General features: G+C 44.8%; 1 protein-coding gene across 2 annotated transcripts in view; it reads left to right on the top strand.

Annotated features, from left to right (window-relative positions):
- LOC124554034 overlaps nt 1-8,163 on the top strand; it is a 112,981-nt gene extending 104,818 nt beyond the window's left edge. For both annotated transcript variants that reach the window (XM_047128068.1, XM_047128069.1), the window contains exon 4: nt 7,726-8,163. In XM_047128068.1, the coding sequence (XP_046984024.1) occupies nt 7,726-8,107 (382 nt within the window). In that variant the 3' untranslated portion in view covers nt 8,108-8,163. The remainder of the gene's footprint in view (nt 1-7,725) is intronic.
- Nucleotides 8,164-20,896: the final 12,733 nt, after the last annotated feature.

A 20,896-nucleotide genomic window follows, 5' to 3' on the forward strand; every position in this document is an offset into this window, starting at 1 on the left:
GAACGCCTTGCGGAAGTCAACAAACACGGCATCTACCTGGGAACCCGTGTCTATGGGCCTCTGACTCTCGTGGACTAATGGCGCGAGCTGGGTTTCACACGATCGTCTTTTTCGAAACCCATGCTGATTCCTACAGAGTAGATTTCTAGTCTCCAGAAAGTCATTATACTCGAACATAATACGTGATCCAAAAATTCTACAACTGATCGACGTCTATGTTCTGCACATCTGTTCGACGTCCCTTCTTGAAGACGGGGATGACCTGTGCCCTTTCCCAATCCTTTGGAACGCTACGCTCTTCTAGAGACCTACAGTACCACGCTGCAAGAAGGGGGGAAGTTCCTTCGCGTACTCTGTGTAAAATCGAACTGGTATCCCATCAGGTCCAGCGGCCTTTCCTCTTTTGAGCGATTTCAATTGTTTCTCTATCCCTCTGTCGTCTATTTCGATATCTACCATTTTGTCATCTGTGCGACAATCTAGAGAAGGAACTACAGTGCATTCTTCCTTTGTGAAACAGGTTTGGAAAAAGAAATTTAGTATTTCGGCCTTTAATCTGTCATCCTCTGTTTCAGAACCATTTTGGTCGCAGTGTGTCTGGACATTTTGTTTTGATCCACCTACCGCTTTGACACAAGACCAAAATTTCTTAGGATTTTCTGCCAAGTCAGTATATAGAACTTTACTTTCGAATTCATTGAACGCCTCTCGCATGGCCCTCCTCACATTACATTTCGCTTCGCGTAATTTTTGTTTGTCTGCAAGGCGTTGGCTATGTTTGTGTTTGCTGTGAAGTTCCCTTTGTTTCCGCAGCAGTTTTCTAACTCGGTTGTTGTACCGCGGTGGCTCTTTCCCATCTGTTACGATCTTGCTTGGCACATACTCATCTAACGCATATTGTACGATGGTTTTGAACTTTGTCCACTGATCCTCAACACTGTCTGTACTTAAATCAAAACTTTTGTGTTGAGCCGTCAGGTACTCTGAAATATGCTTTTTGTCACTTTTGCTAAACAGAAAAATCTTCCTACCTTTATTAATATTTCTATTTACGGCTGAAATCATCGATGCAGTAACCAGTTTGATAGTTGATTCCCTGTTCTGCGTTAACTGTTTCAAATAGTTCGGGACTGTTTGTCACCAGAAGGTCTGATATGTTATCGCCACGAGTCGGTTCTCTGTTTAACTGCTCGAGGTACTTTTCAGATAAAGCACTTAAAAAAATTTCACTGGACTCTTTGTCCCTGCCACCCGTTATGAACGTTTGAGTCTCCCAGTCTATATGTGGCAAATTAAAATCTCCACCCAGAACTATAACATGGTGGGGAAATCTAAATATTTTCCAAATTATCCTTCAGGTGCACAGCCACAACAGCTGCTGAGCCAGGGGGCCTATAGAGACATCCAATTACCATGTCTCAGCCTGCTTTAACCGTGACCTTCACCCAAATTATTTCGCATTTCGGATCTCCGTCAATTTCCTTCGATACTATTGCACTTCTTATCGCTATAAACACGCCTCCCCCTTCACTGTCCAGCCCGTCTCTGCGGTATACATTCCAATCTGAGTTTAGGATTTCATTACTGTTTACGTCTGGTTTCAGCCAACTTTCTGTCCCTAGTACTATATGGGCATTGTGACCGTTTATTAATGAGAGCAGTTCTGGGACCTTTCTATAGACGCTCCTGCAGTTTACTATTAGCACATTAATATTGTTATTCCCTGTTGCATTTTGCCTACTCCTACCTTGTCGCGTCTCAGGAGGCGTCTTGTCGGGCCTAGGGAGGGAATTCTCTAACCTAAAAAACCCCCATGTGCACTCCACAGGTACTCCGCTACCCTTGTAGCCGCTTCCTGACGCCTGACCTATTCAGGGGGACCCTACATTTCTCCACCAGATAGCGGAGGTCGAGAAATTTGCACCCCAAATCTCCGCAGAATCGTCTGAGCCTCTGGTTTAAGCCTTCCACTCGGCTCCAAACCAGATGACCGCGATCGGTTCTGGGAACGACACTACAAATAGTTAGCTCTGATTCCACCCCGCGAGCGAGGCTTTCCGCCTTCACCAACTCCGCCAACCGCCTGTACGAACTGAGGATGACCTCTGAACCCAGACGGCAGGAGTCATTGGTGCCGACATGAGCAACAGTTTGCAGTCGGGTGCACCCAGTGCTCTCTATGGCCGCCGGCAGGGCCTCCTCCACATCTCGGATGAGACCCCCCGGCAAGCAGACAGAGTGAACACTGGCCTATTTCGCAGACCTTTCCGCTTTTTCCTTAAGCCTAACGTTAGAGCTCCTAATAACTAATAAACCCCTCCCCCCGTGTGCCTGCTCGGACCTTGCTGAAGGAGCAGCCACATGTCCACTCACAGGCAGAGCGGGCGATGCCACACGGCCAGCCTCCACATTGACCCTCCGCCTCGTGCGCCGCGGACGCCGCTGAACCCGCCACTCCCCTTGGGGAGAGGGTGGCCCAACCGCGCCCGGTACCCGCGAAGATGTCTCGACAGCAGGGACAGTGGGTGACGCTTGTGTAACACCTGGGGTGTACCTTGCGACACACCGGAGTCCCCACTGCCGCTACACTGCGAGGCAGCAGCCTGAAGACGGCTGACCGCGGCCATCAACACGCTCAGCTGTTCGCGGACAGTGGCCAGCTCCCCCTGCGTCCGTACACAGCGGTCACACATCCTATCCGTCCTAAGGAATCAATTTACTGTAGAGAGTTAATCAACTTTAACTAGACTGCTAATTCACTAATGGCGGCTGATAGTTGACTTAACTGTGGTTACCAGACACCTCTTGTAGAAAACAATGAAAAAAGCCCTACCTGTCTAAGGACTGTATTCAAAACACTAGCACTGCTGGCACTATGGCTGACTAAAGGGACTCGTGAGATCAGTTACTGCCCTGAATGGTGGTTACAGATAATGCATGAGGTGACTGGCCCGTATCGAACTACGGTGGGTAGAGGCAGATAAAGTATTCAAACTGTCCGTGAATATAGCGACATGGTAGCTGCGGCACATGTTGTCACGCTCGAGTGCGCCGTAATGTCGCTCGATTTCGGGAATGCTTTCGATAGGGAGAGTCACCAGTGCCTTCGTGAAACAATGACCGTACTGGATTTTCTGCAATATTTTGTCAAGGTAATTGGTATAATGTTGAAGAACAGCAGTTTGCAAGTCATGATCAGTGAGTGGTCGGCTAACCAGGCAGCTCGCACTCAAAGAGTTGTGTGCGCCGAGGTGGTCCTGTGTGGAGGGCCTCGTTCGCCACTGCCGCTGAGGCCCTGCTAGCCGCTCTGCAGAAACTGCTACGGGGGCTGCACACACACGCACACACACACACACACACACACACACACGCACACACACACACACACACACACACACACACACACACACACATATGTCGCCAGAATATCGTGTGTAGGGCGTACACAGGTGACGGGGTGTCGTGATCTCCGGCGAGAGCGAGTCGCAGAAGGCACTGCAGGTCACCAACAAATACCAACTTGCGTCAGGTTCAAAGCTAAGCAACACTAAAGCACACATCATGAATGTGGGGTGCGGAATATCTTTGCGAAACACGCGAGACCTCAGTCCAAGTTCTGGCTCTGGACTACAGGTCTAACGTAAATCGTACTGCAGCTGCAAACTCTAAGAAAGTGCTTGCCAGCGTGCCAGTTGGAGTCAAAGAACATAGAGAAGGCTTGACGACATCCAAAGGCCACACTTTGCACATATGTAGATGGTCTCTAAAGTCAACTGTGTGGCACAAGTTTTACCCATAACAGGTGAAACAGCAGCAAGATTTCTGTCAGCTTTGCGCCATTTTGTAACTCGTGGTAATATTTTTAAGATAAAGTTTGACACGTTGACCATCTCGGGCGGAAACGGGGGAGATTAAATATCGCCGACTTTGGGAGAAAGTGAGAAACTATATTCGTGTGTTCGACACACTAGATGCGGAAGAAGACACACACACGGCCCTCACGCCGCACTTACCAGACGAAATTACTCCCACTGTCTGGAATCCACCGACACTTGTACGGCACGTCGCCAATGGCTTTTATCGTTTTGAACAATTTTGATTCCAACTCAGTTATACTCAAACCAGAGTTGGCCGTCGAATATGGTAAAAGTCAAGAACATGTACGTGGAATTAATGAGAAGCAAAAGCGGAAACGTGACTGTACAAAAGTAGCCGCACTACGGCTGGAGGGCCATCTGGACAAACATCGGCACCCCTCACCTACCAACGAGTGTGAAAACTACTCGGTAGAGGGCAGTAAACAGGAAAGTAGCAACCAAAGCGAAACTTGAGGCAGTCCACCTGGGTGGTCGGCAGCACGTGAGAATTACTACCTGACAGCAGGCGAGGTTGGTACTCGATCAAGTGAAGGACATCTGGTGAGTTATCGCACAATTGTTAGCCACAATAGCACGAACTCTACTCCCAGTACCTTGCCTTCCAATTTTCTTGAATCATAGCGACGTGCCGCGTGAATAAAGGAATGCTGTAAACTGGCTAAGAGGACAGACAACGCACCACCTGCCAGCAGAGGGAAGCGAGACGGGCGGGCGCTGGGTGGGTCGCCGCACGCACGCCGGGCACAAGCGGGCCACGGGGCGGCGCGTGCGTCGCTGAGGCGGGAAACTGCGAGAGGAACTTCGCAACATGTTTCAGTACATACAGTTACGTGGTACAGTGTGCAAAGTGAATAGAAAAAGGCGTGAACGCAAGAACATCATAATGAATCGTCCTTAAGCTCTTTTGTGTTAAACGGTGTTTCTTACTGCCTTATTTATTTTTAAGGAAACAGAAATCTAATTTGAAATACATAGGTCAGAAGCACTCTATTTTGTGTTGAAGGAATCTCGGAGGAAAAGCTGGTCCTCACGACAGAACACGTGGTACTTTTTAGTACACTTTATTTCACTTCATTCTGTATGTTAAAACTCCTTTTAGCCAGAAGCGACTGCGCTGATTTCTGCTGTTCTGCGTTACATTCATCGTCACCCGCTGTATCAGGAATCTCAGCACGGAGCTTCCAGCGCGTGCAGTGCTCAGTGATGGCAGAAGACCAGCTTTCCAAACGTGCCTCGGGAACTGAGGCATTGGGCGATTTACAAGATGTTGAGAAATAAATCGGAAAGCAAACCATCGTGAACACAGCTTGGAAGGCGTCGCTCTCAGCTGAGTTAGTTTGTGTGCAAACACGGTCTTTCAGATGAAGTGCTAAAAATAAAAAAAATTAGAAATAAAAAAATAAAAAATAATGCGCGAAAATAGCGCAGCGACTCGGTGACAGGTATGGGGGAGGCGTCGTGGCCAGACCTCGGAATGGTTAAAAAATTAAATGAAATAAAGGGGTTAAGGGCGCGAGTTTCTAGTCTGCGTGTACTGGATTCGAATACCGCAACTCGCATGAATTTTAATTCGTGGTAGTAGTTGCTAGTTAGGAAAAAGTTGAAATGATTCTTGTTACATATGCTGAAGGTCTGGGTTCGTTTCTCACATCCGGCAATCATTTTTACCAAGCATAAGCAGCATCTCTCCCACCTCTGGTAGCCTGGAGGAGAGTCGCTACAGGTTGGGCCCTGACAGAGGCGGAAGTCACGCCGGGTCGAAACTCTGTCACCAGTCACCTTTCTTAAGCGATATTTTTTTTAAATCATTGAGCCAATTGCTGTACAAGTCCGCAGCGCACTTGACTCTTACTGTATTCGAGCCTGAGACGTGGAAAATATTGACGATGGACTGGAATTCGAACTCGGATCTCCCTTTTCGTCACGTTTGATCACTTTCAGATGATGCATTTCCACTGCTTCATTGTCTCCACTTGTCTGCAAAGTCATAAAGACGTTCACAAGAGACACATCCCTGGGTTCGAATCCTGGCATGTCACTTTAAGTTGCAACATGAGCTCAAAAAAATACATGTGAGAAATTATTCTGATTTTACCGATTCTCTGGACTTTGTTAACAATAATGGTGGTACTGGTTTCGAGTCCCAAGTCAGACGGGCAGCTTTTCGTCCCTTTCGTGCCACTTTCAAACATGCCACTCCTAGCTACTGGTGAAAGAGAATAGCACAGTCGAGGTATCTTTGTATGTAGTCAACAACTGTGTGTCCAGGGTTCGATTGCTAGTCAGCAGAAAATTTTCATAATTTTATTTACAATACAGAAATGCGCACATTTCGCTGCTAATGAAGTAAGTCATTATATAAAGTCTACACGTGACTAGAGGTCCGTGTCGATAGGTGTTGGTTTCGAATGCCCATAACACAAAACACTTTCGTCTCCTGGTTTCAGTTTGTCATCTCATTGCTGGTTAAAAATGACGGTTTCTGGCGTTTCATTCTGCTTAGTTAACCATCCGATTAAGTGCTGCGTTCGAATCTCCGGGAAGCAAAACTTTATGGCAGATCATTTCAAGTTTCAACTTGGACACTCTTTGTTACTTGTGACTGAAACCATACTTGAGATATTTCGTCTTTACTTGCTGGATTGCATTCCCAGATAGTAGCGAAGTGAGAAAACTTTTGTCGTGTCATTTAAAGGAGGATGCTGCTTTCTGAGGTTTGATTTATTACAATAAATTTGAATATGTAAGCGTAATGGCTGTGTAATGTACAATAACACGATTCCTGGTATTTGCATTATCGAAGTGTCAGTTTGCATGTAAACCGATAATGACACAGAGCAGTTTTCTCTTGTGGGCTCATGTAGTGAACATTTTGTACAGGCAAAGACTGCATAGAACAACAACAAAGAATGAAAGAAAATTTCCGTTAACACAATTAATTAAGTCTCCAGCAACTATAAAATCTACGAAGCCAACAAAGCACAAGTGTAGCTGTTCTGTGTGTGGAAGTGTGATTCAACGTACACATCTGGCACAGTTCTTCTTCAATAAGACAAGAAATTTTAAATGTCATTCATACTGAAGTAATTAAAGAAAATAGAAATACTATAATTACGCAAGAAAACCAGAATTACACTCTAATACAAGAAGACAAGCCAGATGCTTTGTTGACTGAACCTGTAATGACGCATTATTCAAGACATTGAAATAATGAGAAAAAAAAGCGAGTTTTGTTACCTTCATATATATTGATGAAAAGCACTCTAATCATTACAATATCTCCATTAGAACAACATCTGCTGTCTAGCCCATCAAACAACTGCATAAAACATGGAACAAGCACTCCCTACTAAAACATCTCAACACCGACTCGCTACTACCACATCTCAACAAGCACACTCCAGCACGACCTCTCGACAAGAACTCTTTACTACGACATCTCAGCAAGCACTGACAACTGCCACATCTCGACAAGAACTGCCAGTGGAGGCGGCGGAATAAAACTCTTTGGTGCAATCTCTGGCGCTGTGGCTCAGTGTAGCCACCTTTCAACTTGCAGGAATGAGTGTGACAAAATGTGGTAATGAAATTCTTTCAGAGGTTGTATAATGCTATTTGTAATGGACGATGAAGGAAGATTTTCTTATGAGGGGGGTAGAACAGATTTGCTGTAATTTAATACATACACAAAACTGCGCACTGTTTTGTACTGTGGGAGGGGGAATACGGTAGGTTTGTTTCAGGACAGATTTGTATTCGCAACAGTTGTTTCCTCGTGTGACTGTTGTCCTCGTTCTGTGTGTTGTGTGTTTGTAGCAGAGAGTGGCAGTTTGTGTGTTTTGTGCAGGAGCCTCTCTGCAGAGGAGAGGGGCAGGAGGCTGGTCCAGGCGGCTAAGCAGCGGGCAGTGGGGGAGCTGAGGGCGCTGATCGCCGCAGGGGCCGACGTGGTGGTGAGGGGCAGGTGGGGGCGGACCGCCCTGCACTGGGCAGCGGTCAGGGGAGACGTCGAGGCGGCGAGGCTGCTGGTGGGGGCGGGGGCGGCGGTCGACGCCAGGGATGATGATGGGTGGACGCCGCTGCATCACGCGGCAGTCAATGGCCACGCAGAAGTGGCGGCTGAGCTGCTCGTCGCGGGGGCCGACAGGGGGGCCACAACTCGTCGTGGGCAGACAGCGCTGGACCTCGCCAGGGAGTCTGGCTACAGGCGGCTGGTGGAGATGCTGTCATGAGGCAGGCAGTCCAGCGAACTCAGTGCAAAAAAAACAGGAACTGAAAGAGTTTGTACGAGAGCAATATTCATAATTTTTTAAATAAAGATCCAAAAACTCAATCCTATTGTGACTCACTAATTTCAGTCCTCCTCAAGTAACATACAGCACACACATAAGGAACGTTGTAGCAAAACCCAGACAACGCCAGATAACAGCAAAATAATTCATATAACAATGGACAATCCTCCTCTCAACAAAAATGTCTCGAGTAGACTTCCAGACTAAACATGGCAAAAGTCATCAGTTCATTGTGAACAAACACAACTGCTCTATAATATCTTATCGCTGAAAAGTATTTCACACCAGTCTACAAGGTTCTACATCAGACTATTCTAATTTGCAACATACCGAGATTAACGCTGTATCACTTCTATCACCAGAATTCTCGCTCCTGATATCAGACTCAATTTACTTCTCCATATTCAGCAAACATTCTACTCTACCGTACCTGTTGTGTTTAATAACAATGACATAGTAGTAGCGGTATTCACACCACATAATGCGACTATCATCTGGAACCATACAGTCAGTGTACATTGAACTAAACACAATCAGACCACAACATGACACGCATACAAAATGTGAAGGAAATCCTCTCTATCTGGTACTGTTGTCTCTACTTGAGGTAAAGGATTGCAACGAGCAAAGCAATCCTAGTTGTATTGGAGACAGAACACCGAGGCCAGAGTTTCAGCACACGAAAGCAATTTCGCAACGACGCACACGAGTCTCCACACTCATCGGTCACAACGGCACAGCTGAGACGGTGACGCAAGTCATGGAGCTACAGGTAATAAAATTACACTTACTTTGACTCGTACAGCCCGCATCTCGTGGTCGTGCGGTAGCGTTCTCGCTTCCCACGCCCGGGTTCCCGGGTTCGATTCCCGGCGGGGTCAGGGATTTTCTCTGCCTCGTGATGGCTGGGTGTTGTGTGCTGTCCTTAGGTTAGTTAGGTTTAAGTAGTTCTAAGTTCTAGGGGACTTATGACCACAGCAGTTGAGTCCCATAGTGCTCAGAGCCATTTGAACCATGTGCGAAATTGTTGAAATTTGATATCGATATGCGTAAATCTCAATACAGTGCAGCAGAACTGTATAAAAATGTATGTGAAGGACACGCTACACGATGCGAAATCCCCTCTAGCCAGTTCATCAAACGATTTGCCTGCGAGAGAGCAGGCCGCTTTGAATGTAATTTATATACGCAACTTCTCTACAAAACTAATGACTTAGATTAAAATGTTGGCCCTGGATACTGTTAATCCTTATCTTTAGACATGGAAACAATGACTGTACCAGAACTGCTTTTGTATTTATAATGCAAATGAACATAAAATTTAACACATCTGAGTTTGTGTCAAACTGCTTAAAAATTCACAAGATAACATATTTCTGAAACAATTTACCGATCAGAAACGTCTGAAATGATATGATATCTTCACAGATCCATTCTGGTGTGTGATGGAGGATACTCTGAGTACCACAGGAGTTTCAGCCTTTTCCTGTTCCAGTCGCCAATGTGTTGTACTCTCATAAAAAAGTTTGAAATCGACTGAAAAACTTCCACGTCCACAAGAGTAAACAGCTTTCATAAGTTTTAGCTCAAAGTATCAGTTCCAATTACGATTAGCAGAAGTGCCGAGCGCATCCTTCACGTACTTCCGTTCAAAATTTAACTTTTGTACAGTTCTGTTGAACTGTATTGAGATTATGAAATTGCATTGTCCTCCTTTTCCAAAAAGCTGCTTCACAACTGTAGTGGACAAGGTTCATTCTGACGCTAGGCTTACTGTAACTCAGGAAGCAATCGAGAACGGAGCTGAAATTCTGCCGTTTCTGTTGACATGCTTCCCATGTATCAATGATTCGGAACGGAGGACTGTAGAATATTTGGTAAGTGAAATGCTGTGGCAGGTTAGTCCTCAGGGACGGTGCGAGAAATATCTTCCGACTACTCGTCTGTTAAGAGCTCTGTCTGGTTTTTCGTCCTTTGGCGACAGACCGACGTTGGGTGGCCATTGCTCCCAGAATCCACTCAACTCGTGACGTGTTTATTACAACCGATCCAGCGCCGTCACGCATGCAGCACGCTATAATCTGGAGAACTTGGCCTTGAATTGTTCTCACTGTCTCAACGTGGTATTAGTTAACTGCAGGAGCGTCTGCGGAAAGTTCTCAGAACTAATCTCGCTTAAAAGCGGTAACAATGTCCACATAGTAGCAGGGACGGAAAGCTGGGTGAAACGCGAAGTCAGTAGCAACGAGATTCTAAATTCCGGTCGCAACGTAGGTCGTTAAGAGAGGTCGATCGCTGGTGTTTAAAGCAGTGAGAAGTAGGATTACATTAGAGAGATCAGTGGAGATCCCGAATGTAAAATAATTTGTATCGACAGAAGTGTTAAGGTTGCCTCAAATGTGGTAGTGAGATGCTTCCATAGACTCAGCGGCAACAGCGGCGCAACAGTTTGAGGGGAACCTGGAGAATGTTTCGCGTGAATTTGCTGGCCATTTTAGGTGGAAACTTTATCCTGCCATCTATACAGGGAGACAGGTGGCTAAAACTGGTGGTAGGGCCAGAAAATCATAATAAATTGATCCAAGTACTTTACCCAAAAACTACCCCGAGCCATTAGTCTGAGAACCGACTGGTGAAGATAACATCTTAGGCCTGCCGGTAACAAAGAGACTCGAACTTTTCGAATATGTTGGTGTAGAACTGGGAATCGGCGATCACACGGCCGTTACAGCATCACTGAGGATGACTGTAAATAGGAATACAAAGAAAGGTGGGAAGGTCGTTCTGCCTAGCAAGAGCGACGAGAAACAGGCTTCAGACTACCTGAGCAGTCAGCACTAAAATTTCCTCTGCAGCACAAACAGCGTGGGTGTCAGTGGGAGAAGTTGAAGAGCATCGTACAGTACGCTTTAGGATCACAGCGATGAGTATAAGGCACCGATTTCCATACAAGTGCGCGTCGGCGCACGCCAGAACACGAGAGAAGAGTACAGAAGTGACAGAGATCCGAATGTCAACAATGGCACTCGAGCCAAAGAAAGAGTTCTTTGTGGTAAGCGATCCACACCTGTAACTTGCTGCGTTACTCTCTACGTGACGAAAACCTGCGTAAACATTCGGTCTGGTGGTTTAGGCAAAAACGCTTACAGCACTTTTATCCACGTACAAGTAGCTGCAGGGGGCGACATTTACGCCGCGCGGGGAAAGTCGTAGGTGGGGGCGCGACGCAGAATGCGGGCAGCGAATCCGGCCGAGGGCCGCGCATGCGCAGAAGCAGCAGGCGGGGCGGGGACAGGCGGTAGGGGCGCTGCGAGCAGAGAGAGGGAGAGAGAGAGGGAGAGAGAGAGAGAGAGAGAGAGAGAGAGAGAGAAGACCGGCCACGCGACGGGGAGGCCGAAACTAAATCGGGATTATCACTTAGCATATAAAATCTGCAACACTGTTTGGCGATTCGAGCTCCAGTTCTACTCAACAATTCAAAATTCAGCCGTGATCGCAGACACCAGCGTCCGGCTCGATGTTAATGTCACGATATTACAAAGATATTTTCCCCCGATCTACCAGTAATTTCGCAGTTGTATCTCAGCAGGTTACATCTACCTAATGGCCGTATACGGTGTACCAACACTAAACACTATTTGGACGACAGTTGTTTCACTTACGAGACAAAACGTTATGTTGCAATATGAAATTTCTTCGCCCGCATCTCGTGGTCGTGCGGTAGCGTTCTCGCTTCCCACGCCCGGGTTCCCGGGTTCGATTCCCGGCGGGGTCAGGGATTTTCTCTGCCTCGTGATGGCTGGGTGTTGTGTGATGTCCTTAGGTTAGTTAGGTTTAAGTAGTTCTAAGTTCTAGGGGACTGATGACCAAAGATGTTAAGTCCCATAGTGCTCAGAGCCATTTGAACCATTTTGAAATTTCTTGTGCAAACTTCAGCCGTACGCAGTGTCATAACAATAACAAACTACACAGTTACAAGTATGTGAAATACGGACATGTTTTCATTACTCGACGTATGTCGGTACAAAGTCCCCCTGATCTAACGCTGTCTCCAGCACACGGCAGGCCGAGTACACAGCCAGACCGCCCGACACACACACTGCCTGCTACTGCCGTGAAAGGAAGCAACACGTGTGGTCTCGGCAACACACCTACAACGAATATGGTTGTACCGATACTACAGAAATTGAGTTCATTTATCAAATTCACAACTTCATTCAGATTTGTGGCCCAGACGTCTAGAAAATTGACACAGAAAATAGGACACCCCGTTTCCATTTCTCATTCAAGTGCCAACACGAGATATTTCTGCATTATGGGCATTTTCAAAAAAGCGTGAGCGTCCAGTTTAGCGGCAGTATCATCTCCTGAATCCAATCGGGGGTGGAACGGAGTGGAGTACAGTAGAAACAGACCAACACTTGACCACCACTTACACACGTAACTTCATTACCGCATCCTACACAATGCAGGGCGGCCATCCTTGCATAAAATATTGCCCGGTTTCGGCCGACAGTTGTGAGTTCTGTATGTCTGGAGAGACGCCCACACGGATGTACCTCTCTGAATACACAGATTCTCGTCCGCCGACCCTAGTTAAGCTACTCTGGATGGCGAGCGCCTGTTGGCTTTAGTCTTGTTCTTTCGCGTCCTCTCATATTTATACCCAATATTGCGGTAGTAACTGCATTACACATTTCGTACCACGTCGCACGCAATCTTCCACACCGTCGCCGTGGTGCTGGACACCCTGTGTAGAGGCGACAAGCGCACTCCTGTACCCAGCTGCCGGCTGTAGCGAGGTGTGAGAGGTTACGGCAAAACACACACCGTGTCCTCCAGAACTGAAAGTAGTGCCGTTAAGTCGATCTCACGTCGTACACAATTCCCGCCACGCCCACTGCTTACACGTTTCGTCATTTATCCACAGCCACAGCTACACAACGCCCAGCAAAGAATAAATCCGCACCATCACCTCATGAGCGTAATTCGTGTTAAAAAAATTCTTCGCGTTCAGTCTCGCCACCCAGGTCATAGTGAGTGCCGTGAATGTTTCGCAGCTTGTTACGGAGATTTAGGATTGGCGCCAACTGAATGCATCAAAATGAAACACTCATCAAAGGCAAACGCCTGTGAGGACTGTGTGAAGAACAAAATTGTAGTTAACCTCTCAGATGAGCGTTTGAATAGTGCAGCATGTGGTTCGTTGGGACTGAAATGCTCGATAAAACCGACTGCTGGTTCTCCGAAGTGAAGAAATCGTAGGCAGTTACTCTCGTAAAGAAACGGCCAACGATAGTGACTTAGATGACCAGCAAATGTTTCCGAAATAAATTTAAGAGTTAAAATTTCCATGCCGCAAGTACAGAAAGCGTTGGTGTATGGGATGAAAGAACGTGCTGAGAAGTGTGTGGTAAGGAATGCTTACATACTGGTAGCCCTGGTGGAAAGCAATCCGATGAATAGGAAGATGCAGAATAACGTGAAATCCGGTCGTTAATAATCGCGACGTTTAATATACACACTTTGGACCTATTGCTATGAAGCAATAGAAAAGCCAATCAGTGACAGAAACACCATCTTGCATGACATGATTTCCGATATTGCTAACGATATAAGGAGTGAAAGAATTTGTAGCTTCACCAAGTTGGACTATCCGCTCCCAAAACATCGCAGAAAATCACGTCCAGAAAGATAATAAAGAAGGTACCGCGAAGAAGGTCTTAAAAGTATATAATTCATATTTAGCTGTTGGTACGTTTTGTTTGATATGTAAAGAATAGGACCGCTGTTCACAGTGAGTCTACCGTGAACAATGAAACCAGTCTCTGAATTTGGGATAAAAGGACGCTTTCATTGAGAGGCGTTAAGAGGCGGATACAGGGTAATACACATTATCACTGTGGGTGGGTCAGGTGTTCATTGTTACCTGTGTCAATCGGCTGGAAAGTGCAGGTCTTGTGGAAAGGTCAACGTCACCCACACACAAAGTAGTGATAGACTCATCGACATCTGGAAAAATGGCAACATGAGTGTTGTCACAGTTGTAATGCGTCACGCTTTCCTTCCGCTTTCACGAACCAAATCCCTCTTCTTTCTAGATTTGTGTTTAGCTGAACGGAATGAAACTAAAAAGCTACCGTCTTTCCCAACCAGAATTAATCATCGAAGTGTTGCCAGAAAACAGTTCCACTCTTCCGCTAAACAGCTACTTTGTACATTCCGCCTCATACGCTGATAACAATTAAATTAAGTTCAGCCTGTGTCACATCTGTAACGGAAAAGAGTATTTTCTATTTCTGGCGACAATTTTGTGGGGCCTTTCGTCTCGCTACGGCTGCTTACGTCCGTCTGAGCGGCTGCCAGGGAGCGCCAGGAAACAGGCGCCACTGCGCACGCGCGGCGGCGACTGCGTAGGACGCCCGAGGTTCCTGTGAGCAGCTGCCAGCGCGTTCGTGCGCATGCGCAGAGCTGAATTCGCGTACGAGCAGTGCCTTCTCCCGCTCCTGGCTACTTGAAACGCGGCTGTTTGCCGTATGAGCAGCAGCAGCGAGTAGCCAGATGCTACCCAGAAATTTTTTTTAATAATGCCAGATTCGCGCATGCGCAGAGCAAGCTGTTACAGTGCGGGGTCATTCTCCACGTGACTTGTGTATGTTTCGTGATATTGCCGGTCTCTCTTCCTTTACAGCTTCCACATCAAATGAAAACGAAACGGATTTCTGTGTCTGGCAGCCATCAAGTGAATTAATATACATTCTCATAATAATGAAAGACTAAAATAAGTCAGTAGTTTCAATTTTCTGATTTTATAGTATTACCACGTTATTAACAACCAATCATTAATGTCTTAATGAAGCAATTTCCGTCAGTTCTGTGGAGAACTTTGCTTCTATTAATTTTTTTCGTTTGAGGCAGTTAGTTTATTTGAAACGAAGTGTTTCGTTCCGCACTATTGGCGATAACAGGTATGAAGCTGACTAAGCAGGCAAATTTGGTCAGTAGTTTTGAACTAAATGTTTTGTTTCAAATACACACATCAAATAAAGTTTTGCATCACCCCGCTTCACAGATTTCCTGAAGACAGACGTCGGCTGTGGATATTGTATCACAGACACGGTCCCTTTGACTGTCCAGAGATGTCACTAAACCGTCCCAAAAGATCTAAACAACCATGCATGAGCAGCGCCTATTAGATGGAGCGGCTCCGACAGCTGATCAGTTTGAAATGTCTCTTGCAGCGGTCTCTCCGCGATATTTTCAGAAATTTTATAAATTATATAACTCAGTGCATATCTCGAAATATCTCTTCTTATCTTACCGATTCCTGAACTTTAATATACGATGATTATCAATGCAAAGTAGTTTCAAGTCCTATTATTCCTTGGAGCGTGCATTTACTCCATGGAATAGCTCCTCTGCTGTCTACGTTTTCTCTTATGAAAAGAATGAAGGGGTGCTTGCCGATTAGCCGTGAAAGAACGAAGATGTATATGTATGTATTGTTGAGTTAGTCGCCATCTTGATGAGATTCTGTATGAGAAGGAATTTAGTACACGAACTAAACTAAAGTAAGTGTGTTCGCGTGTTATTTAACTGATTATTACTGACAGTGTCTGCTTACTACGCTGTGTTGCACGGGATCGGTGGGGAACGTCTGATTCACACTGGACGAACCTGCCGTTTTGTACGCTCAATATATCCAGTTTATTACTTTCAATAAATGGGCCAACACCGTCTTACCAGCAGATCTCCGGTCTTCCCCATGTAGTCACCGAAAGTTAATAATTATTACAAATGTTTTCAGGAGATGGACTGACAATTTTCATCGCACCGAGACTTCGAAATTGCTTCACTGCCTTATGCAATTTAAGTTAAGCTCAATTTAATCAGGATAGAACAGTATTGAACTGTGTGAATGTGATAAGCCTGCTTTGTGAATGAAAATTCCCTTAATATACGCATGTTTTTTACTATCCCGATCAGTGAAGCTGAATCAGGCCGGTGTGAGAGAGGTTTTTAAATTTCAGATCGCACAAAAAATATTAAAAGTTCCAGTCATTCCACCAGGAAGGAGGTACACGGCTCGTGTGGTCTGTAGTTCAACTACGCCTAGACGGCCGACACCGCGGTTCGATCGCGTCAGCATTGTTACTTTGTGCCAGGGAGGTCTCTCAGCAAGGGGAGTGTCCAGGCGTCTCGGAGTGAACCAAAGCGATGTTGTTCGGACATGGAGGAGACACAGAGAGACAGGAACTGTCGATGACATGCCTCGCTCAGGCCGCCCGAGGGCTACTACTGCAGTGGATGACCGCTGTCTATGAATTTTGGCTCGGAGAAAAACCTGGCAGCAACGCCACCATGTTGAATAATGTTTTTCGTGCAGCCACAGGACGTCGTGTTACCACTCAAACTGTGCGCAATAGGCTGCATGATGCGCAACTTCACTCCCGACATCCCTGGCGATGTCCATCTTTGCAACCACGACACCGTGCAGCGCGGTACAGATGGGCCCAACAACATGGCGAATGGACCGCTCAGGATTGGCGTCACGTTCTCTCCACCGATGAGTGTCGCATACGCCTTCAACCGGACAAACGTCTGAGAGGTGTTTGGAGGCAACCCGGTCAGTCTGAACGCCTTAGACACACTGTCCAGCGAGTGCAGCAAGATTGAAAAGGCTGTTTATGGACGACGTGATCCACCAACCACTCTGAGGGATCTACGCCGAATCGCCGTTTAGGAGTGGGACAATCTGGACCGACAGTGCCTTGATGAACTTGTGGATAGTATGCCACGACGAATACAGGCACGCATCAATGAAAGAGGACGTGCTTCCAGGTATTAGAGGTACCGGTGTGTACAGCAATCTGGACCACCACCTCTGAAGGTCTCGCTGTATGGTGGGACAACATGCAATGTGTGGTTTTAGTGAGCAATAAAAAGGGCGGAAATGTACAGTTTCCGGAACTCTCGGAACCGAGGTGATGCTTTCAATATATAGAACGTAATAGTAAAAATGTTAACCAGATGTAATTACTTACCGAATGAAAGAAGGAGGTACTGATTCCTGTGTGTTTAAAAGCCTTCTTTCGGGCAGAGCATCTTCATTTTGCAAATAAAACACAGTTGTTGACAGAAAAAATAGTGGCAGCCAGAATAAATTCATAAATGTGCTGAAAAACAACAGGAGGACAATGGTATTAGTGCAGTTCATAAGGGAATATGTAGACAGCATTCGAGATAGCAGGATGTAATGTTAAAAACGTAGCCAGATGTTATTACTTACCAGAGTAAAGAAGGAAGTAATCAGTTCTCTACATTTGAAAGCCAGCTTTGCAGCAGCGCGTCTTCCCTTTGCAACTAAAACGCAGTCGATGGCAGAGTAAGTGGCGGCACCCATAAGATGCTGATAAAGAGAAGGCGAACAAAGCCATTGCTACATTTCATACAGGAATCTGTAGACAGCATTCGAGGTTCCAGGATGTAATATTAAAATCGTCAATAAGATGTAATCGCTTAGCAGATGAAAGACTGAAGTACTTATTTGGCCATATGTCAACACCAGTTTTCCAGTACCTCATCTTTATTTGGAGTTAAAGCCCAGCAGGTGGCAGAGTAAATGGTGGCAGCCAGAACAGACAGCTTAACTTGCCGAGAAAGAGCAGGAGAACAAACCTGTCACTGGACAGGTCTACTGGGAGTCTGTTATTTGCACTTCTGGATTTTGTACCTACTACGTATGGCTAAGCCGCTAAGAGACACTTCTGAATCGCTTATTATTCGCTCGCTGTCTTTGCTCAGAGCAGCTATGTCGCTGGAAGGTGTGTTCGTCTTTGTCATCGCTGCTGGGATAAAGGAAACATTTTTTTATTTGGTGGCACTGCAGTCGCGCGTAGTTAGATTCATTGTTGAATTAGACAGCCATGTGAAGGGAATTGAGATTTTTCATTAAAGATTGTTTAATTTTCACTGTAAGGGTTTTTTCATGTCTGTCAATTATTTTTCTAACAATTGTGAGAGTAAGCATTTGACATCAATGTTGTCCTTTTTCAATGTCAGTGCATGTTGTAACATAAATTTCATACAATTAATAATATATCAGATAATGTAAAAACTGTTTGTTAAACGAATATTTCACCTAAGAGCATTGTCCACATCGTCGGTCCAAGTCATTTTTATTTAAAGGAGTCCCTCACTCAGTTATGTCTATAAAATAGTTTACTTGCTGGCTGGAGCATCGGCAGTAAGCTCTCAGCAACTGTAGTCAGAACTTTGCAACTGGCACGCGGAGAGCAGCAAGCACTGCGTTTCCAAGCAACTACATTACGAGGTGAGACATTTCCATTTCACGATCTGTTTGCTACGAAAATGATCAGCGCACAGGGACCATTTCATGTACAACATTATTTGGCAGATCATTAAAGCACAGGGACAACATTGTTTAATTCAAGAGATTAACAGTAAAGTTTCAGCAGAGCATTTCCATCGAGGAACAGGAAATTAACAGATTGGAGCTTTTTTCACACACAAACAATACACAATGGTATACACAATTTTTCACTGACCCATCTTTTGTTCTCGACAATACAGGGGAAGAATCAAAGCCAAGGTAGACACTTGTGAAGCAGCAACAGACGAACCAAACAACACACTGAATGGGGCAGATATTTCAGCACACCGTTCATAGAATTCCTAATGATTCAACTTTGCTCTCGCCACATTTAGTTTTGAAGAATAAAAATCCGCCAGGCAAAATAAAAGAACTTGTTTCTCTCCCCAAGTCACAATGTTTACGTCATCGTGAATTGATTGACATTGCAATTACTAATACAAAAAAGGCAGCTGAGAAAAGGAAAATGCTAATAAAGAAGGTAAGTCACAATAGAAAATTCAAAGTTGGACAAAAAGTTTTAGTTCGAGCACACTCTGTCTTCTAAAGCAAAGAACAGGTGTCAAATATTTGTATTCCTGTATAACGGACGATTTCGGAGTCGACGAATCCCACTTCCGAACGTAGTACATCTTGAAACACTCAGAACGAAAGTTTCCAGAGGTTTCCATCACCTCACCAATATAAAACCTTTCATTGTATAATTATTTGACTTTCTACTCTTCCTTGAGATGACTACACCATTCCAATATACAACACTTATGTTCTGACAACACGTATTTCACTCTCTTATGACGTCAAGCGTTTGCGAGTAGCAGTTAAGCTTTTTCTAGAGGTTTTCTTTCACTGACATGTATGTGTACATGAAAATAACAATTTTTTCTCATACAGTACTATACGTACAAGCCACTTTGTATGTTAATTTTCACTGTCATTATTTTTATGCAATAGATACAACAGAACACACATCACGCAAGCTCTAACATAACTCACCCCGATCTTTACACTACATCATTTTACAAGCAGAGATTACGTAAAAGAAGGCAGCAATGATTTTTTTCGTCAATGACAAAGGCATCACAGAAGATAAAAGCAACACGAGAAACAATAAATCGAATTTTGCGCGTCATAAAGCATTTTCTCTTACAAGCTAACGTACAGAAGTATGCAGCTTCGGATTCCAGACAGTACTGATAAAACAGGTAGAGTATATATTTTTTCACAGGTATACCACGTACTGTCAGTAATCGGAGGAGATATTCAATTTAAGCGTCTTGCACTGAGATACTCAAACCCTGAGATATAACCAGGATTTCTTCATTCACTATAAGAATTTTATTGTCGGTGTCGTATGTGAAGTGAAGACTTAAGCCTTCATTATAGATGAAGTATGTGTAGCAATGATTTATAGATTTTTATAATGAGAATACGATGAGATAATAGGAAGTGAGAATAGCGATCTTTTTATGATTATTTTGCAGACGTTTATTATTTGTGATATGAAGTGTCATATTGATGTTTTCAGGGACTATCTGATGATTTTACCCTTGTTGCGTGCTTTGTTGATTATGTTTTGATGTGTATCTCTGACGAGTAGTACTTCTAATGGTTTGAGAAAAGATGTTGCAAAACGATAATACAAGGCTATGAATTTACAGGAAGATAAACTCATTGTTTCAAAAATATGCATTTTTTTGTGAACAGCAATGAGAAGGGTTGAAGACGCTTATTACGATGTACTTGTTTTGATGAATTTCTGACTTTGCTTGCGCTAGTGTATTTTTTTTTTTCATTTACAGGATAATACCATTTCTCATTCTTTTTCGCCTCTAGATAATAGGCCTAACCGGAAAGAGATAAATTCTTCATTGTTTCCGTTCTGCACCTTGACTTTACTTTTTCATAGATATTAAGTACTCTTCCTGGTACCACTTAAATTTTTCATTTGGGGCAGTTACTTGTAATTGGCACGTGCATAGGTTAAGGTCTCGTGAACACATTTTCATTTGCTTTATGTTTTGTGACTCAGAGGCAAAAGACAGATGTAATAATTTCTTTTTTTTTCCCTACAGAAGTAAAATATTGTTCACATTTCATTCCTTTCCCTCCCTTTAGCCTGTATCCTTATGGGCATCTACTCGAGTATATAAAAACATACACGCTGCAGAAATCAGTATTGTGCGCTTGCATAACAACACGAGTGGCAGACGCATGCTCGTGTGAACAGTAAGAAGGCAGACGGCAATGTTTGCCTACTGATATTCTCACAACGCATTGTGGTTACTGTATTTTAATGTTTCTTTTCTCTCACAGCGTGAAGCCGATTTCCATTAAGA

The sequence above is a fragment of the Schistocerca americana genome, chromosome 11 (assembly GCF_021461395.2).
Source record: "Schistocerca americana isolate TAMUIC-IGC-003095 chromosome 11, iqSchAmer2.1, whole genome shotgun sequence".
In the NCBI taxonomy this organism is placed as follows: domain Eukaryota; kingdom Metazoa; phylum Arthropoda; class Insecta; order Orthoptera; family Acrididae; genus Schistocerca; species Schistocerca americana.